The following is a 19955-nucleotide window of genomic DNA, read 5'->3' as shown; positions in this document are numbered from 1 at the left end:
TTAGCCAAAATATATGCCATCTGGAATGAAAATGAACCTTTTGTGTTTATCAGTGGATTGATTTTATTGGAAAAATACATGTTCCTTTGGTTGTTTCTTAAAATAAATGACTCCTAGGCAATGTGCTATTACAGGCAGAAATTTCATAGATTTTTTTCCCTTAAACCTTTTCAGTCCTCTGTTGCTAACTTTCACTTTACAACTTTGTCGAAGCTATATTAAGTTGGGGTAGGAGGGATGTTTGCATTGTGTACCCATTTCAGACATACGTATGCCAGGATAAGTTATTTAATTGAGGAACCGTAAATAATTCCATACATTGTTGTTATAAATCTTTACATTGTCACCATCCAGTCAGTATTGCCCAGTTCTAAACATTCTGAAAGGCTTTGATGTATTTCCATATTGTTCACCCTACACTGAATTTGGCAGGTTTGAAATGGACTGCAATGATTTTTTTTTGGAGACGCTCTCAAGGGGGCAGTGGAACGTGACACTGAAGCTATTACTGCAGGAATTGTTCATAGCTTCTCTCAATAAAATAAAATGAATTGGTTTTGAAATTCAAAATCCCAATTTTTTTTGTCTTATAAAATACATGAATTATCATGAAGTGATTCACAATAGTTCAGGAAATGTTACCAGAAAAGGGTCTTATAAACCAGCACAGTCCCGGAGCCAGAATCTCAGATGGAATAAATAAATATAGCTTATTGACTTCCGTAGACCTACACTGAATAATAAAAACTGAGAGTATAGCCTCTTGATCTTAATGCTGTATTGTTCTGGCTTTGCTTCCCAGTTAGAATCATAGAATATCAGAGTTGGAAGGGACCTCAGGAGGTCATCTAGTCCACCCCCTGCTCAACGCAGGACCAGTCCCCAACTAAATCATCCCGTCAAGGGCTTTGTCAAGCCTGACCTTAAAAACTTCTAAGGAAGGAGATTTCACCACCTCCCTAGGTAATGCATTCCAGTGTTTCACCACCCTCCTGGTGAAATTTTTTTTCCCTAATATCCAACCTAAACCTCCCCCACTGCAACTTGAGACCATTACTCCTTGTTCTGTCATCAGCTACCACTGAGAACAGTCTAGATCCATCCTCTCTGGACCCCCTTTTCAGGTAGTTGAAAGCAGCTATCAAATCGCCCCTCATTCTTCTCTTCCGCAGACTAAACAATCCCAGTTCCCTCAGCCTCTCCTCATAACTCATGTGTTCCAGTCCCCTAATCATTTTTGTTGCCCTCCGCTGGACTCTTTCCAATTTTTCCACATCCTTCTTGTAGTGTGGGGCCCAAAACTGGACACAGTACTCCAGATGAGGCCTCACCAATGTCAAATAGAGGGGAACGATCACGTCCCTCAATCTGTTGGCAACGCCCCTACATATACATCCCAAAATGTCATTGGCCTTCTTGGCAACAAGGGCACACTGTTGACTCATATCCAGCTTCTCGTCCACTGTAACCCCTAGATCCTTTTCTGCAGAACTGCAGCCTAGCCACTCGGTCCCTAGTCTGTAGCGGTGCATGGGATTCTTCCTTCCTAAGTGTAGGACTCTGCACTTGTCCTTGTTGAACCTCATCAGATTTCTTTTGGCCCAATCCTCTAATTTGTCTAGGGCCCTCTGTATCCTATCCCTACCCTCCAGCATATCTACCTCTCCTCCCAGTTCAGTGTCATCTGCAAACTTGCTGAGGGTGCAATCCACACCATCCTCCAGATCATTTATGAAGATATTGAACAAAACCGGCCCGAGGACCGACCCTTGGGGCACTCCACTTGATCCCGGCTGCCAACTGGACATAGAGCCATTGATCACTACCCGTTGAGCCCGACAATCTAGCCAACTTTTTATCCACCTTATAGTCCATTCAGTTCTGGCATCTCTACAACTGCAGAATGACACTTCTTGTTGGAAGAGGTGTCCATATATTAATAATATTTAGCTGTACATATATTAATAATATTATGATCTTTCTAAGTTTGGTTTTATTCACTGTGTATTTTTGAATTTTTTACAGAACCACCTCGACCAATAGCACCCCCCCAGTTACTTGGTGTTGGGCCTACATATTTGCTGATTCAGCTGAATGCTAATTCCATAATTGGTGATGGGCCTATAATTCTGAAAGAAGTGGAGTACCGGATGACATCTGGGACCTGGACAGAAACCCATGCTGTAAATGCACCAACTTATAAGCTATGGCACTTAGACCCAGACACTGAGTATGAGATTCGTGTCCTCCTTACCAGGCCAGGAGAAGGAGGAACAGGCCAGCCAGGACCACCGCTTATCACCAGAACCAAATGTGCAGGTGAGGTCTCTCTTTCTTTCTCTCTCTCTCTCTCTCTTTTTTTTTTGGCAGTTTGTTTTCACTGTAATGATGGTGTTACTATAGCAATTGTTCTCCTTTCCCCAGTACCACCAAAGGTCTGAAAGCTCTTATCCCAGCTTGGCCCCCATATTCTGTTTGTGCCACCTTGTTGGGGTCAATTTACTTAAGCTTCCATTTATTGATCGTGGAAGCTAGGAAGCTGTGACAAAATGTCTGAATGCGTATAGTTAAATCAAAGGACGATCTAATGGAGGGCTGTTAAGGAACTCAGGAAAGGTAAAACAGTTACCAAAACAGCCTCTCCAGTACCCAACTTCAGTGGTGTTAAAACAATGGCTGAGCCATCAATTGGTGAGAGAATTTACCTAGCTGGCTTCATGGAGACCTAGGGTGCTTTAGTCTCCCAAGGCTAAGGTTGCAAGACCCTGATAAGTTAAAAAGATGCCCTGGCAGAAAAGGAGCGAGCTGAGAGAGGCTGGCCAGGATGTGTCAGCTGACAAGCCCGGCTAAGACAAATGTAAACAAAAAAGCTGGTAAACATGCTATTCAAAATTACTTTAAAATGTAGTAAGAAATGACAGTCACATTGCTTAATTCTAAGTCTTCTGTATTTATATAGTGGTGAGAGCAGTGTTAGAATGAAATCTCCATTCACAAATTAGGCCTGGATTCCAACTGGACTGGTTATTCTAATGCTTGTTTTAGTATGTGTGATCATTCTGTTCAGTGACTATGGAAAAAGGTCAACGCCAGAGTTAGGAGTTAATGTCATAAGTGTGCTCAACTTGACCAGGTCAGTGAGTTTATATTCCAGAAAATTAGACCATCTGTATTGATACTGTTTTATTTTGAAACTAAACACTGCATTTCTTGGGAGCTGAAGCATTCTGCTTATTTAATTCCCTAAACAAACAAGCTCTCAGCCTAAAGCAATTCTGAAACTGCAGGCAATTTTGAAATAGGCGATCTTATTTCTAATTTACTATATACCTCTCTTGAAAAGTGAAAGGATTCATGCGTCTGTCTCAGGTCAGATAACAGCTATTGAAGTCTAGTCTAGATTAAAGTGTCAGTTCAATTCTCTTAAATATTTTAGACATTGCTCCAAAAATATAGTATAGAAATTTTGAAGCAGCTTCTTTATTAAGGCGACACAACCTAGAATCTCTTCCCAGACATCAGTTGGGTATACTTTCTTGTTCCTAATATGTGAAAAACTAAGGCTGCCTAATATGAAAAAGATAAGAGGAGAGAGGTCATGGTATATTAGAGGCCTGACATCCCTTTAGCTAGCCAATTTAAGGGAAGCAAAGTGGTATACTTTTTAAAGCATGAAAATACACACATTTATAAAAAATAAAATATATATTCTTGATGAGTTTGTTGGAATGACTGATCAAAATAATACTTAACGTGATAAACATTTGTGCAAGTAATGATTGATTTGAATATTAAAACATCAAAACAATAAGCAATATAGGTTGCAGTGGTTTTGATGCCACAATAGCACAGGTACCTATTTTTTAATGAAAGATAGCAACTGTAGGCCCTGGGAGGTTAAGTTACTTTCCCCAGGTAATATAGTGAGTCATTGACAGGATCCAGATTAGAATATGATTTCCAGGTCTTTGCTCCATTCATCCATCTTCCATAATAGTGAAGACAGGTATTTCTCTTCCAGGAGGGCTTCATTTGGGCTTTTGCAACTATGTGGTCATTTTAAAACTTGCAAAATCAGTATAAAAATCTATCTGAAGTGTGTGTCTGTTAGAAAGCAAACAACACAATATCAGCCTCTTCAAAAAAAAAAAAATTAAAAAGCAAGAATAAAGCCAATAATGAAATAGCGAGCAGTGTGATATATCCTTTGCTAGTAGTGTTAGCTTGGTGACTGTCAGTGTTACTACGCTTGTCAAGTGGCTTACTGTGCTGTATTATATTCCACTAGCTGCAGTACCTTGTTCTGGAAAATTCTAGTTTTTGTTTCAGACAAGACTGCTTATTATTAAGACAGCTATCTTTACTCCCCTTTTGTCAGTTCTGTCTTTCTGTATGTTTTGTAAGCTTTAGGTTCAATTTTGAAACAAGTTATAATGGATTACCCACGTAATATCATTTATTTCCAGTCACTGTATTTGATATGTCAGTGTGAAACTACCTCGCTTTTCTGTGTGGATAAGAAACACATTACTGAACGTTCACTGGATGGGTTTTAAATGTTTATGCTCTAAGTACTGGTGATAAGTAACATTGAATTATCAGGAATAATATGTTAGTAAAATGCTATTGGCTATTTTACCACAAGACTAAACAGTTGCTTTATTTTGGAAGGAGATTGAAGATGATTTTTACACATTGTTGGTTTAGAATTTACAAATGCCATGACATTTCGGAATAATACGCTATTGATCTATTAGACTGTGTTTCACTTCAGAACATCTCACATTTTGTGGAATTTGAGGTACGATTGCACAAGTTTGGGCATCAAGCATCTGATGTAGTTATCAGGTTATCAGTTATCAGTTGCGTCTTCTGAACAGTGAGTTTAAACAGTGACCAATGATTTCTGGAGGACTTTTATAAGGTGCCAGACAAAATTAATTAAATTATTTGTGTAGCTGGAATTTGATAGATGATTTTTCCTATGCTTAAATTTAGTGACTGCGTTATACTGAAAATATAATATACCAGATCACACCCATATGTGGGCAATTAAATACTCAGCCGACATACATATGATATAGCTGAGTATTTTTAAATAACTAGGATGAGAATATAAACCACACTAATCAGAACTAGACTTTCTTTTTAAAATGACCCTTCCTCGGTGCACAGGTCCAGTCTTGTTTTCATTTTTAAGCAGGTTATAGCTATTTGCTAGGAGCAGTAATGTGCTCCAAGATATATATGGTGAGAGGTAATTACATGCCTCTGGTGACTGAGGGCACTTGTCCTCATCTCATTCCTCACAATGCACCTGAAGTGGGTGATTCCTGCAGTATAACTATGCTGTATTATTGCTCACATAAGCATTTTAAAATAAAAGGAAGTGTGATGCTGTTTTAATAGGAAGCAATCCTAACACCTAACTGAGCAATAAAGCAAGGGTGTCTTCCTGTGAGATTTTCCTTTTGAGGATATCATCTGGCATCAGAGCATGTGTGCAATCTGTCTTTCCTGTGTTAAGCTGAAATAAAATATGCTGTATTTTTAAATTGTCCATTTAGCATGCTTTAGCAATTGTACGTTAGAAATTGTTCTGTTACGTTGCCTGGTGCTTCTAAGTAACTCTTAACAGCTGAGCTTTATCATTAACTGATATTTTAGTGGTAAAGAAGGTCAACAGTTCAGTCTGTCCAGAACTTAATATATCTACACAGTCGGTAGTGCTCCTGCTTCACTGAAGTTCAGTGACGTTTGTGATTTTCAGTAATATGTGGAGATCTGTGGGGCAAAGGGAAAATGATCTGATTTTCATTTCAAACCCTTTGAGTAAACTTATGTCAGTGGGTTTTTTTATAAAGCAAGGAAAGGGATGAAGATTTTCCCTTCTGGTTACAACTTTATTGAAGCTGAAAATGGAATGATATGTATTGATTTTTTTTTACTATTGACCAGGATAACTATCAATCACAGAGAATAGTTATCAATGACAATCCGCCTTGAGTCACGAAAACTGTTTCAGATGTTTGTTCAATAGTGCAATGTTGACTTAAGATTTGGCTTTAGTTAAAGGTTCAAGATCAGGGCTGTTTTCCACTCTGGTTTTCTGAATGTGGAGTTTGTGATTTCCATGTTATTAATTTTGAAAACAGAATACAAAGAATGCCAGGATGTTGCTGAAGTTCCCACCAGCCAAAAAGCACATAATGAGAATAAGTAGAACAAAGAAAATAATCTAAAGTGTGTTTTTCATTTTCTTTTAAGTCTTAAAATTAGGCTCCAGAGATCGGTGCATTTGGGGGCCGCCCTAGCTCTTCATGGCTATCTGGGTTAATATGCCATACTAGTTATTTTTTTTAAGTATTTGTATGCAATTTTCAAATAGAGCAGTAGGGCTACCAGAAATGTTTAAAAATCACTTGTGCTGGGGGCTGACTGCCTGCAAATAGTTACACTTCTCTTACTATTGATTGTCCTATTGAAGACTATGGAGTGGGGCTGGAGATTTTTGGTAGCTGGAACTAATGAACCTGTCTTGTAGGGCCCAGGAGAATTTGGCATTTTGGTACTTCAGGGAGGTGAGCTTCTGAGAAGGTGCTGGAGGCAAAATTGGGTACTTGTCAGAAGGACAACAGGAAAATTTGGCAACTGAAGGGTCAAGTTGAGGATACTTCTCCTTTATATTTGCATAATTCAAGAACTAGAGTCTTTTCCTTTATGGGTTACTTATCCACTCTTCCAAAAAAATGAATAAAATACAAGCAAAAGGCTAATTCTCAGTAATTTTAATCTGATGGAATGTTTTAAAATTCTCTAAGCGTCCAGAGAGAGAATATTTACTGCTCTATCTTAAATGCAATCTTAAGATTTCAAGCAAAATCTTTGTCCTTTTCTTGGTATACTGAAGAAATTTGATATCAATAAATTAGAAGGCTTATAGTATATGAAGGAGGAACTGTAATACATTTTGAGCATTTAACTGTGTTTGATTTACTATTTTCACATTTCTATTGCTATTTACAGCTTAGACACTTTTATTAGAATAAAATGATAACCACTCACTTGAAATTCTGTAATTGAATATATTGAATTTTTACATTTGTCATTGCAGAGTGCCCACATTACACCAATATTTATAAGTTTCTGTTTGTTTTTGAAAACTTCTTGATCACCTGTAACTGTTGTTTCTGGTCTTTTTGCTAGAGTGAATGTCAAACATTTAAGATCTCACTAACAGCTACCAAACACTATGCACTCCTGCTCCTTGCAAATTTACCAGTTGGCTGTGTTATGAAATCAGGATTTAATCAATTAAGAAGGATTAGGCAAAGGGTGCATCTTGCAGCTCTTTCTAAACATAGCTGGGTTTGGACTTACTCATGTTTCCTTGGGACAGAATTCCAGAGTTGCATACATAAGCTATCAGCTGCTTTTTATCTGTCACCCAACACCAACCCATCTCTAGCTGTTATATCCTCTTCCTCCTTGTTTCTAAGGTCCCTTGACCTTAAAGGGAGACAATATGAGGGTAAAAAGCTGATAACTGATAACTGACTCTGAACTAATGCTGGGTATGGTTGCAGGTGGAGCTGGGCCAAGGGGTCATTAAAGACTTATTAAGGGACAGGACATCAGCACTGCAAAAAATAAATGTTAAAAAGACAAGGACTTCTTGATCAATTTGGTTAGCACTTTAAAAGCTAGCCGAGGTGTGTCTACCAGCAGGTCCTGGAATCTCCCTTACACAGCCATGCCTCCTTCCGTCCCGCAATACACACACACCTGTTGTTTTCTTCTGACCCTGTGTTCATGAAATGCAGGGTCCCTAGCTGCACAGTAGAAACCCTCCTGGGTACTTAGAAATGACTAAGATTGGTAAATAGAAGATTCAGAAAGGTAAGTTTTCCTTTTTCTACATCTGACTTCTGTCCATGTGGGAATGGTGTAAATCTTGTCAGCCCTGCCATAAAATGGCAAAGCTTTGCTGACGTCTGCTGGAGAGGTTTCAGAGTAACAGCCGTGTTAGTCTGTATTTGCAAAAAGAAAAGGAGTACTTGTGGCACCTTAGAGACTAACCAATTTATTTGAGCATAAGCTTTCGTGAGCTACAGCTCACTTCATCGGATGCATACTGTGGAAAGTGTAGAAGATCGTTTTATACACACAAAGCATGAAAAAATACCTCCCCCCACCCCACTCTCCTGCTGGTAATAGCTTATCTAAAGTGACCACTCTCCTTACAATGTGTATGATAATCAAGGTGGGCCATTTCCAGCACAAATCCAGAGTTTAACAAGAACATCTGGGGCGGGGGGGTAGGAAAAGAAAAGGGGAAATAGGTTACCTTGCATAATGACTTAGCCACTCCCAGTCTCTATTCAAGCCTAAGTTAATTGTATCCAATTTGCAAATGAATTCCAATTCAACAGTCTCTTGCTGGAGTCTAGATTTGAAGTTTTTTTGTTGTAATATCGCAACTTTCATGTCTGTAATCGCGTGACCAGAGAGATTGAAGTGTTCTCCGACTGGTTTATGAATGTTATAATTCTTGACATCTGATTTGTGTCCATTTATTCTTTTACGTAGAGACTGTCCAGTTTGACCAATGTACATGGCAGAGGGGCATTGCTGGCACATGATGGCATATATCACATTGGTGGATGTGCAGGTGAACGAGCCTCTGATAGTGTGGCTGATGTTATTAGGCTCTGTGATGGTGTCCCCTGAATAGATATGTGGGCACAGTTGGCAACGGGCTTTGTTGCAAGGATAGGTTCCAGGGTTAGTGGTTCTGTTGTGTGGTATGTGGTTGCTGGTGAGTATTTGCTTCGGGTTGGGGGGCTGTCTGTAGGCAAGGACTGGCCTGTCTCCCAAGATTTGTGAGAGTGTTGGGTTATCCTTCAGGATAGGTTGTAGGGCCTAATAACATCAGCCACACTATCAGAGGCTTGTTCACCTGCACATCCACCAATGTGATATATGCCATCATGTGCCAGCAATGCCCCTCTGCCATGTACATTGGTCAAACTGGACAGTCTCTACGTAAAAGAATAAATGGACACAAATCAGATGTCAAGAATTATAACATTCATAAACCAGTCGGAGAACACTTCAATCTCTCTGGTCACGCGATTACAGACATGAAAGTTGCGATATTACAACAAAAAAAACTTCAAATCCAGACTCCAGCGAGAGACTGTTGAATTGGAATTCATTTGCAAATTGGATACAATTAACTTAGGCTTGAATAGAGACTGGGAGTGGCTAAGTCATTATGCAAGGTAACCTATTTCCCCTTTTCTTTTCCTACCCCCCCGCCCCAGATGTTCTTGTTAAACTCTGGATTTGTGCTGGAAATGGCCCACCTTGATTATCATACACATTGTAAGGAGAGTGGTCACTTTAGATAAGCTATTACCAGCAGGAGAGTGGGGTGGGGGGAGGTATTTTTTCATGCTTTGTGTGTATAAAACGATCTTCTACACTTTCCACAGTATGCATCCGATGAAGTGAGCTGTAGCTCACGAAAGCTTATGCTCAAATAAATTGGTTAGTCTCTAAGGTGCCACAAGTACTCCTTTTCTATCTGCTGGAGAATATTTGGGGGAAGGGTTTAGTACTGAGGTGTTGAACTCCCAAGGCGGAGCAGACTGGGGAATATTGAGCTTGGAAAGCCAAGGGTAGAGGCCCACAGTGAGAGTCAGTACAGCTGCTGGGTGTGGGAGAATGGAACCAGTAGCCAAGAGCGTCCCTTCTAGACCTTGCTAGAATTTTGAGAGGGTGAGCAGGAAGATAAGTGGGGGTGAAGGAAGAATAATCATCTGGGAAAGTGGGGGCGGAGCCTGTCTCAGTGCTGTTTGGGTGGGGAGGGACAGAACAGGGGAAGATTCATTTATCTACAGCACCTAATATTTCCAACTCGGTGTGCTGCTGCTCTTCAGTCATGGAGCTGTGACGGGTATACATTGTTGGTCATTCCCTTACTCGAAGGGAGGCTTAGAACTAGTTGTGCATTAAAGGTCTTATCCAAAGCTGATTGAAGTCAGTGGAAATATTTACATTAACTTCAGTCAGCTGTGGATCAAGCCTAAATTTCCGGCAGAGCTCTATTATTGGAAAAGAGCAACATAGCAGCAGCTGCAAGCTAGCAGCACAGGTAAGCTATGAATTGACGCACACCCTCACCCCTCCACCCCCCTCGCCCCACACTCTTATTTTTTGGGGTCCTTTGCCAGAGCAGAGTGTGCCAGCAAAATTTAGACTCCAGTGATTTCTCAGAAGTGATGTAAGCACATTTCTGAGAGGAGCACTGTTTGTGGCATTAAAATGTATCCCAGTATATTAATCCAAAGCCTCTATCCCAGCTGTAAAAAAGTGGCTTCAGGGAAATAATTCATATTGTACCACTTGAGAAAGCTGCCAGAGATGTGCCCAAGCCACTGAGTTCAGATCCTGATTTTAACTTCTCCAGATCCACACAGTTTTGATGTGTGTCCATTTCAAGAGAAAATACCTGCAGGATAAGATGACATCTTGCTGGAAAAATGTGGCTCTTTTAAATAGACTGCCAGTTTTTACTGTTAAATCTTTTATGACTATCATCCGTTACTTTGCTTGATACATTAATTCAGTTTGTTTTCATTAGGGTCATTCAACATTTTAAGTGGTCAGTACCAGGGTGATGGATGGAGTATAAGTACCTTCATAAAATAGAACTAGTTTTTTTAAACATGCAGTTTTATAAAACTAGCTTTTTTTAGCTTGTTTTTATCATTGCATAAAAATGAAAGGAGAAACTTCTATACAAATATTTATAAACTACTGTCACTGCAGCACTTATGCATAGTGTTTCAGAGATCAAGCATTTTGTTTTCTCACTCTTCCTCGCCAACCGTTAGCAGAGCACCAGAGGGAAGGAAAAAGAGTATAAGGTTCCGTGTGGGGGTGGAAAACAAGACAATGCAGAGGAAAGGGAAGTTTCTTAGTCGGATCAAAATTCCCATTCAGGCGCTCATTCCTCTCGCTTCTTTATTTGTGTAGGAAATACTAGAGTAATACCCCTTGTTCCTGCCACCCAAATGGCAGTATGCCTCTGGATGAGACATGAGTGAGTTACCCCCACCCCCATCCCCATATTGAAGGGGAGTGGGGAAGGCATCTGAAAAGTTCCAAACCCCCATTCCTGCTGACATTGTTTCTTATGGCTCATTTCTGCTGAAGTGGGGTATTTCTGTTTTTTGCACTTTTTTTTCCTCAGTCTAACATTGCTCCTTTCCTTGATTCAAACTTGGCCTTCCTCTGGCAGAATAAAATAAATGATACTTTCTCAATACTTTTATTTCTCAATAAATTTGTTTTGTATTTGGAGAAAAAGCTAGATGATATTCTCATCATATGATGAAATTCTTTCCATTCCAACAGTAACTAAGAAAGATGTTAAAGAGCAGCTACTACAAGTTAGACATCTTTAAATAAGAAGGTTCTGATAACTTGCATCCAAGAATTTTAAAAGAGCTGGCCACAGAGCTTTCTGGACCATTAATATTGATTTTCAATAACTCCTGGAACTCTGAGGAAATTCTAGAAGCCTGGAAGAAAGCTAATGTTGTGTCAGTATTTAAAAGGCTAAATGGGGTGACCCAGGAAGACTCAGCCTGACTTTGATCCTGGGCTATATAATGGAATGGTTCATACAGATAGCAATTAATAAAAGGAGTAGTAATATTAATGCCAATCCACATGGATTTATTCATACATTTATAAGGCCAGAAACACCATTGTGATCCTCTAATCTAACCTCCTTTATAACACTGGAAAGAGGATGTCCTGAATTAATTCCATTTTGAACTATAGTATAGCTTTAAATCAAGATGTTTTTCTAAAAGATTGCCAGTAATGAAGACTCCACTACAACACTTGGTAAGTTGTTCAACTGGTTACTTATAAAAATTGAACTTGTCAAACAAACTTGATAAAAAGTTTTAATGAGTTTACAGGTTTGACTGATAAAGGTAGTATTGTTGATTTAATGTCCTTAGCTTTCAGTAAGACATTTGATTTGGTGCCACATTAGATTTTGTTTAAGAAACTAGAATGATACAAAATCAACGTGGCACACATTAAATATATTAAAAACGGGTTAACTAATTGGTCTCAAAATGTCATTATAAAGAGGAAACCATAGTTTAAAGGATGTGTTTCTAGTAGGGTCAGTTCTTGGACCTACACTATTTAAGAGTTGTGTTAATAATCTGTTAGAAAACATAAAATAATCACTAATAAATTTTGCAGACTTCAGAAAGACTGGTGGAGTGGTAAATAATGAAGAAGACAGGTCACTGATACAGCATGTTATGGATCACTTGTTAAAGCTGTGCACAAGCAAACAATATATGTTTCAAGATGGCCAAATGTAAGGCCATGCATCCAGGAACAAAGAATGTTACTCATACTTACAGAATTGGGGAACTCCATCCTGTGAAGCAATGACTCTGGAGGAAAAAAAAAAACAACGTAGGGTTCATGGGGGATAATAGTTGAACATGAGCTTCCAGTGCGATGCTGTGACCAGAAGGGCTAATGCGATCCTTGGATGTATAAACATGGGAATCTTGAGTAGGAATAGGGAGTTTGTTACCTGTCTCTCTCTCTCTCTCTCTCTCTCTCTCTTTATATATATATTTATATATATTTGGCATTGGTGCGACCAATGCCAAATATATGCTGGAATACCGTGTGCAGTTCTGGTGTCCTTAATTCAAGAAGGATTTTGAAAAATTGGAGAGGGTTCAGAAAAAAATCACAAGAATAATTATAGGGTTAAAAAACATGTCTTATAGTGAGACATTTAGTTCCTTGAGTCTATTTACCTTAATAAAAAGAAGGTTAAGAGGTGATTTGATCAGTCTATAAGTACCTACATGGGGAACAAAAACTGGAGAGCAGTCTGGCGGACAAAGGTATAACCAGATCCAGTAGCTGGAAATTGAAACTAGATAAATTCAGACTGAAAATGCGGTGCAGATTTTTAACAGTGAGGGTAACTAGCCATCAGAAAAACTTACAAAGGGTTGCAGTGGATTCTGCAGTGGTAATTTTAAAATCAAGATTGAATATTTTTCTAAAAAATATGTTCTAGTTCAACCACAGCAATGGGAATTGAGGGAGTAATTAATTCAGGTAAGTACTGTGGCTTGTATTATGCAGGATGTTAAACTAGATGATTGCAATAGTCCCTTCTGGCCTCAAAAATCTATGAATTATTGTACCACTGAACTCATGCTCTTAGATTACCTGATCCTTGAAGGTGTGATTATCCAGTGAGTTCACAAAGGTACTAATTCAGGCCTCAGTCCTTTAGCGATTTATGCATGTGTTTAACCTTACACATTGTGATATCAGTGGGATTACTCAAAGTGCAGAAGTTGTATGGCAACTTCCACCTTCTCTGTATGTGTGTGTGTGTGTATTTTATATATATACACATCTTCTTACTATACGTTCCATTCTGTGCATCTGATGAAGTGGACTGTAGCCCATGAAAGCTTATGCTCTAATAAATTTGTTAGTCTCTAAGGTGCCACAAGTCCTCCTTTTTGCGGATACAGACTAACACGGCTGCAACTCTGAAACCGTCGAAGTGCAGAGTTAAGCATGTCTGTAAGTTTGTGAGATTTGGGCCTGAATTCTTTGGATGTTCTTTACAAATTCAGCCAATTAACTAGTCATACCTCTTAGGGAAGGAAGCAAAACCCCTGGCCCTCTCCTTAATAATTTAAACTTTGTAAAAGCCTCACAAATTGGATTCTTGAAAGCCTGTCAGATTGGTTCTCAAAAAGAAAACCGTGTAGGATCACCCTGCATTTTAGTTCTCCATCCTGTAGAATCAAAGTTGACTCTTCATATGAGAGACCATTCTTAGGATGACAAAGATGAAATGATAGAGACTTTGGAGAAATTTACTGTGAGGTAAATAAGTATTAGAACCTTTGTTTGAATAGAAAGCCTGTTTCTAATCAAGTGACTTTCCCAAAGGAACACATTGAGTCAGTGGTGGTGTTTGGATTGACACTCATTTGTTCCTGGTTCCATGTCCCTAACTCTGTCCTCTAGCCCAACCTACAGCTAAAAGGCATAGAACTTCTATTGAATTTTTTATTTGATATCATTTGTGTAACTTGTTTCATTCAATATTGACTTTTGAAAGCAGTTTAATTTTCCATTTTGTTTTCCATCCCATGTTATTAATTGCTGGAAGGTATTTTATTACTGTAGGAAATGACATGTTTAATTATCCTTAGTACTTGAGAGACTGAGTCTAACAATACCATAAATGCAAATTTTGTAGTTTAAATTGTATGGAATTGTGTATAACAGCAAGGGAAGGGCAATGTTACATTAGCAAAGGATGGCACAAGCCTTACTGCCAAATCAGACTGAAATATCACATAGAATGTGGCAAGTCACTTAATCTTCCTGTGCCTCAGTTACCATCTGTAAAATGGGGAAAATACATCCTTTCTCCTGCCCTTTGTCTATCCTGTCCATTTCAGTTATAGGCTGTTCAGGGTAGGCAATGACTCTTACTATGTGCTTGTACTGTGCCTAATGCAGTGGGACCTGATGTTGGCTGTGACTCTGAATTGCTACTACAATAAAAATAATAAATTATTAACAATCAGAATTAGTGTAATAAAGGTGAAAGGAAGTACTAGAGAATGACCCATTGAACTGTCCACAATATGTCTATGCAATGCTGTAATCTGAAACCAAGAAAAATGTGTATAGATAGGAATTATTTTCCTAGGCAGTAATTGGAATTGGTAGAGAGGAGGAGACTTGAAAGATGCATTTTGAAGGGTGTCATAAATATAAAGAGAAGGCTAAACCGCCTTTAAATCCTTCCTGGCCAGAGGAAAAAACCCTTTCACCTCTAAAGGGTTAAGAAGCTAAAGATAACCTCGCTGGCACCTGACCAAAATGACCAATGAGGAGACAAAATACTTTCAAAGCTGTAGGCGGTGGGGGAGGAACAAAGGGGTCTGTCTGTCTGTGTTGCTTTTGCTGGGACCAGAGCAGGAATGCAGGTCAGAACTCCTGTAAAGGCCTAATAAGTAATCTAGTTAGATATGCGTTAGATTCTGTTTTGTTTAAATGGCTGATAAAATAGGTTGTGCTGAATGGAATGTATATTCCTGTTTTTGTGTCTTTTTTTAACTTAAGATTTTGCCCAGAGGGTTTCTCTATATTTTGAATCTGATTACCCTGTAAGGTATTTACCATCCTGATTTTACAGGATGATTCTTTTACTTTTTCTTCAATTTCAATTCTTCTTTTAAGAACCTGATTGCTTTTTCATTGTTCTTAAGATCCAAGGGTTTGGGTCTGTGTTCAGCTATGCAAATTGGTGAGGATTTTTATCCAGCCGTCCCCAGGAAAGGGGATGTAGGGTTTGGGAGGATTTTGGGGGGAAATAAGTTTCCAAGTGGGCTCTTTCCCTGTTATATATTTATTAGACACTTGGTGGTGGCAGCAATAAAGTCCAGGGGCAAAAGCTAAAATAGTTTGTACCTTGAGGAAGTTTTAACCTAAGCTGGTAAAAATAAGCTTAGGGGGGTTTTCATGCAGGTCCCCACATCTGTACCCTAGAGTTCAGAGTGGGGAAGGAACCTTGACAGGGGTTAGAATCATTCTTTTTTTTTTTTTAGTGCCGTTTTACTGTGTGCATATTCAGAACATATATATTTAAGATTTACCCTATGCAACAAGAAAAAGAAAACACATACAATAAATATTATTGTATAATCTAATCTGTATAACAGTAGTCTTTTCAGTAATACTGTAAACATAATATCATGTTACATTAACTTTTTTTGCATTTTTTAATTATATTTTCTGAGTTCCCTCCCACACCTTTTTTTTTAGTGAGGGTAAAAGCCCCACTTTTCCCCAAGAAATAATGACATTGGTCCTACACAATTTTATATGATAATTCCCAGACGAAATAATTTAGCTCTGAATTTTATTAGCTTTTTAAATAAATGATAATTTGTAGATTGAGTTTGTGTCAGTGATTAAGTGTTCAGACATCCAAATCATCAGCTTGGAAGCAGAAGTTCACTCCTTTAAGATAATTAACGGTAGGCTCTCAAACCAGTTTGTCTCTGGGATGGCTTGAGACAAGCAGAATTCCTGCTTTGAACTTGAAAAGCCTGAGTTGCAAATAGTGATTGCTGTGTTGGCTCCAGCCAATATAAAGATCTTTTGAAAATAAGTAAAAGAAAAATTTTAGTTTCAAAGACATGTTATTGAAGAGGAGACTTGCACAGTTCATACAGTTCATCCACACGAATGGTTTGCTATTAAAACTCTTCTACTCTGCTTCTTAACTCTGTTGTGAGCCATTCTCTTTGCATGTAAATCATGTCATTGTAAAGACCTGACTCTTGGGCAGACAAGTGCTATATTGCAGCAGTCAGGTTAAGAAAGTGAGAAAATGTCACATGATACATTAATATAGAAACATTCATTCTGAAGAATTGGACTGAGTTTTTACATGCTTGTGTGTGTGTGTGCGCACGTGTGTGCAAATTAACTCTTCCTTCCACTGAAAAGCAGCCATTGTGCACTAGCACTGCTATGTAAGGCCACAGTCCTGCACACATCACAATACAAGATCAGGTCCTAAGTTTGTAAGAAATATAGTGAGCAATTAACTTGTTTTTCAATACGTTGTTTTGTCTTTGCCATTGAGAGTTTGGTAAATAAACTCTCTGTGTGTCACAGACATGTTTGGAAGTCACTTCTGCATCTTCTGTGTTCTTCTGTTTTGTGCCCAGCCATGACATTTTCACTTGGACCATATTTAGTGGCTCAGAAATATAAAGTACTGTAATAGCTTATCTATATGTACCACTATCCGTCTACTGGATGGAGTCAAACTGATTCATATGTTTGATACTTACCTCTAGAGGGCTGGTTTGTAAAGAGGATAAAATCTCATATACTACTGATAGCTAATGGAAGAAATTCTCCTTTACTCAGTTGGTACAGGTGATTTTGGGGGGGCTGAAGTTCCTGAGTTTTTCTCCTTTGCCCCTCTCCCCCCCCAATCCTATGTCCGTAGATTATTTCATATTGGGTGCAGGGGAAAGTAGAAGAATAGGTTTCAAGCAATATAACAAATATATTCTTGTACTTGGCCACTGCAGTGAATCTGCAAGGGGTCTTGTGACCTCAGTGTGAGTATTGCTGGCTTGCATTTCCCCTGCCAGATATTCCGTGGGCCAGACTATGTGGCTGGAAGAAGATAGTACCTCCAGACTATGTGTAGAAGAAATTGATGTCATCAAAAGGAGTAGGAAGGTGTCATTGAAGTTCTTCAGTTTAAATTTTTAATAGAAGTTAATTTAGCACCTTGAATGTTAAACACTGAATCACTGAAATATTTTTCTTTAAAGGAATTAAACTTCACATCTAAAACATTAATCAACAGTGTTCACTCTGATTGTTACAGAACAAAATTCCTGAGACACAAGTTTAATTTTAATGTTTTAATTTTAACGGAGTAAAATTCAGCTTCTCATGCATTGTAAGGCAAATATCTAGCTATTTAGCAAGGGACAAACCATAATGTCCTCATTTCAAAAATGTATTCTGAACTTAGGTGATATTTGAGGTGCCTGAAGAGAGAGATGACCTAGCAGTGTAACAAGACACATCGCAAGTGACTGTCACAAAAGGAATGAGAACGAGACTGACATTTTCCATTACTGCCCGGTGCTAAGGTGCTAGCATTATCCCCTAAATAACCACATGCTTCAAGCAATAATCATGCACTGTCATCTTCTGTACTAATATGAAAGTGGAATTCAATCTCTTTGACACATATTGCTTCAGCTTGTGGCTTGTCAAGTTGTTTCTGTGCGGGAACTCAGCTAATATATTGTGAATGGTTCTGGAACAGCGATTGAAATGGGGAACTAGTTACTCAGTTGTGTGAGGTAAGCTAGAGTGGTGTCTAAAATAGGCTGGATGGAGAGACTCCTTTTTTGATTGTCTTTATTTTATTATTTATTAGAAACGCACTAAATCTTCAACCCCTTGAAGAAACCTACTGTTTTGGAGTCTGTACTCCAGTAGGTGCTGAAAGTCATGAAACCTGCTGTTTCTGTAGTAATCCCCATTTTAGGGTAAAGAGGTAATCCTTTTTTCTCCCTCTCTCCAGCAGTGTGTGTGTGTGTGTTGTTTTTGCTTTCCAAATTTCAATTTTTTTTTAATTCGCGCCCAGTGGAAGAATATGTCTGCAATGCCTAACTGTAGAGATGCTCTGCACACAGCTACATGACTCAAAATCTGCTTTTCAGGAATATTGTTATGGTATTCTACATACTGATAAAATGCAGTTTGTAGTAAATTATCTTTATTTCTGAGTGTGTTTTACCAGATATTACTGTCGCAACTGAATGGTTACATTTTCTTTATGAACAGGAAGAGGTAAAACTTAAATAATATAGTGTTCATCTAAAAAACCTAGTATTCTTGTTGTTGTTTGATGTGAAACACTTAATTTTAAAAGTGATAATTAGTTGGTGCAAACCTAACCTACTGATTAAAACCAGAATGTGAGATCCTAACCATGTCTGTTCTCTCTGAAGTGTGCATTTTAATATGTTGATGAGCATTAGAGTATGTAGGAAAAATTTTGACAAAATATTTCTGAATCAGAAGTTGCTGACTTGTCAACATCGAAATGTTGTGCAGTGGCCATTTGATTTCAACAAAGGTCTGATTGAACCCAGGTAGGGTTCTGGTGGAACACTACCAGCCAGGCAGGTTTCCATTGGAAACCTACCTGGCTTCTTAGTAGCCCACCTGGTGAGCTGCTGGAAAGCCATTTAGTATACATTTCTTTCAATCAATAGTACCACTTTCCTTAGGCATTATTTAGGAGGAGATGAGGTTAACTACAAAGCTAATTTAGCTGATGATTTAGATTAATAGACCTTTGTGAACATACCCGTCACCTGTACTGGTGTGGTCACACCACAGAAACCTGAAGCAAGTTAGGTGAATTTGGCATGTACAGCACAGCCTTCTTTAGGTGAAAGTCAGTGGCAGAGGAGGCAGTAAACTGTCACTGTAACATAGCTACAAACCTCAGTGGGGTTATATATGACAGCAAATTTTCATGATTGCTCTGTTGTATGTTTAATACAATGCATTGTACAAGTATACTTGAAGTGAGTATCTTTGGGGTAAATTATTTTGGTGGGCTCTGGCACACAGTAGTAGACAGTACTACAAGATATTACACATGTACAGTTTTTCTACAACTGTAGATAAAAATATTATTTGATAAATAGCGTCTGATCTAACGTGACTGTTGCAAAGCAGATCCACAAAGGGGCAGAGTTAAGGTGGCACATACAATCATAACTTTGGCATTTCTTGACTTTTGAGTGCTTAACCATGCAACTGTAACATTATCTTACCTCAGCTTTTATGCATGTATTTTCCAATGATGTTTTAAAAGAAACAAATGGAGAGTGTAGAGAATACAGTGAAGAATTATACATATTGCGTGACTCTGCAGTTTGTCACATGGCTATCATTATAAGTCTTAAATACATGCACTACACATTTTTAAAAAATATTAAAAGATCATTACTAAAGTTGCAAAGTCAAGCTCTCAGAATTCAGAGAAAGCCAAAATTAAGGCTTCCTTTGCAACCTTAATTTGGCTCCCTTGTGGGTATGCATCGTGACAGCCTTTAATTATGTGATCACTTACTATTTTCTCCTCGGGACCCTTGCTTCATTCAGTGCCCAGGATGGATAGTGCTCACAAATTGAGCAGATACTCAATATTTTGTTTTGTCCTCATCATTAAATGTGCCTTAGTGACTGCACATCGTTCAAACCCTGCTTTGAATGCAGAATTATTAACTTCT

General features: G+C 38.5%; 1 protein-coding gene across 14 annotated transcripts in view; it reads left to right on the top strand.

The window, feature by feature from the left end:
* PTPRK (protein tyrosine phosphatase receptor type K) overlaps nt 1–19955 on the top strand; it is a 615152-nt gene that overhangs the window by 372675 nt on the left and 222522 nt on the right. For all 14 annotated transcript variants that reach the window (XM_048844583.2, XM_048844582.2, XM_048844592.2 and 11 more), the window contains exon 7: nt 2026–2319. In XM_048844583.2, the coding sequence (XP_048700540.2) occupies nt 2026–2319 (294 nt within the window). The remainder of the gene's footprint in view (nt 1–2025; nt 2320–19955) is intronic.

This window comes from Caretta caretta, chromosome 3, assembly GCF_965140235.1.
Source record: "Caretta caretta isolate rCarCar2 chromosome 3, rCarCar1.hap1, whole genome shotgun sequence".
Taxonomy (NCBI): Eukaryota; Metazoa; Chordata; order Testudines; family Cheloniidae; genus Caretta; species Caretta caretta.
The sequence above is the reverse complement of the archived record's forward strand: the minus strand, read 5'-3'. Positions and strand labels throughout refer to the sequence as shown.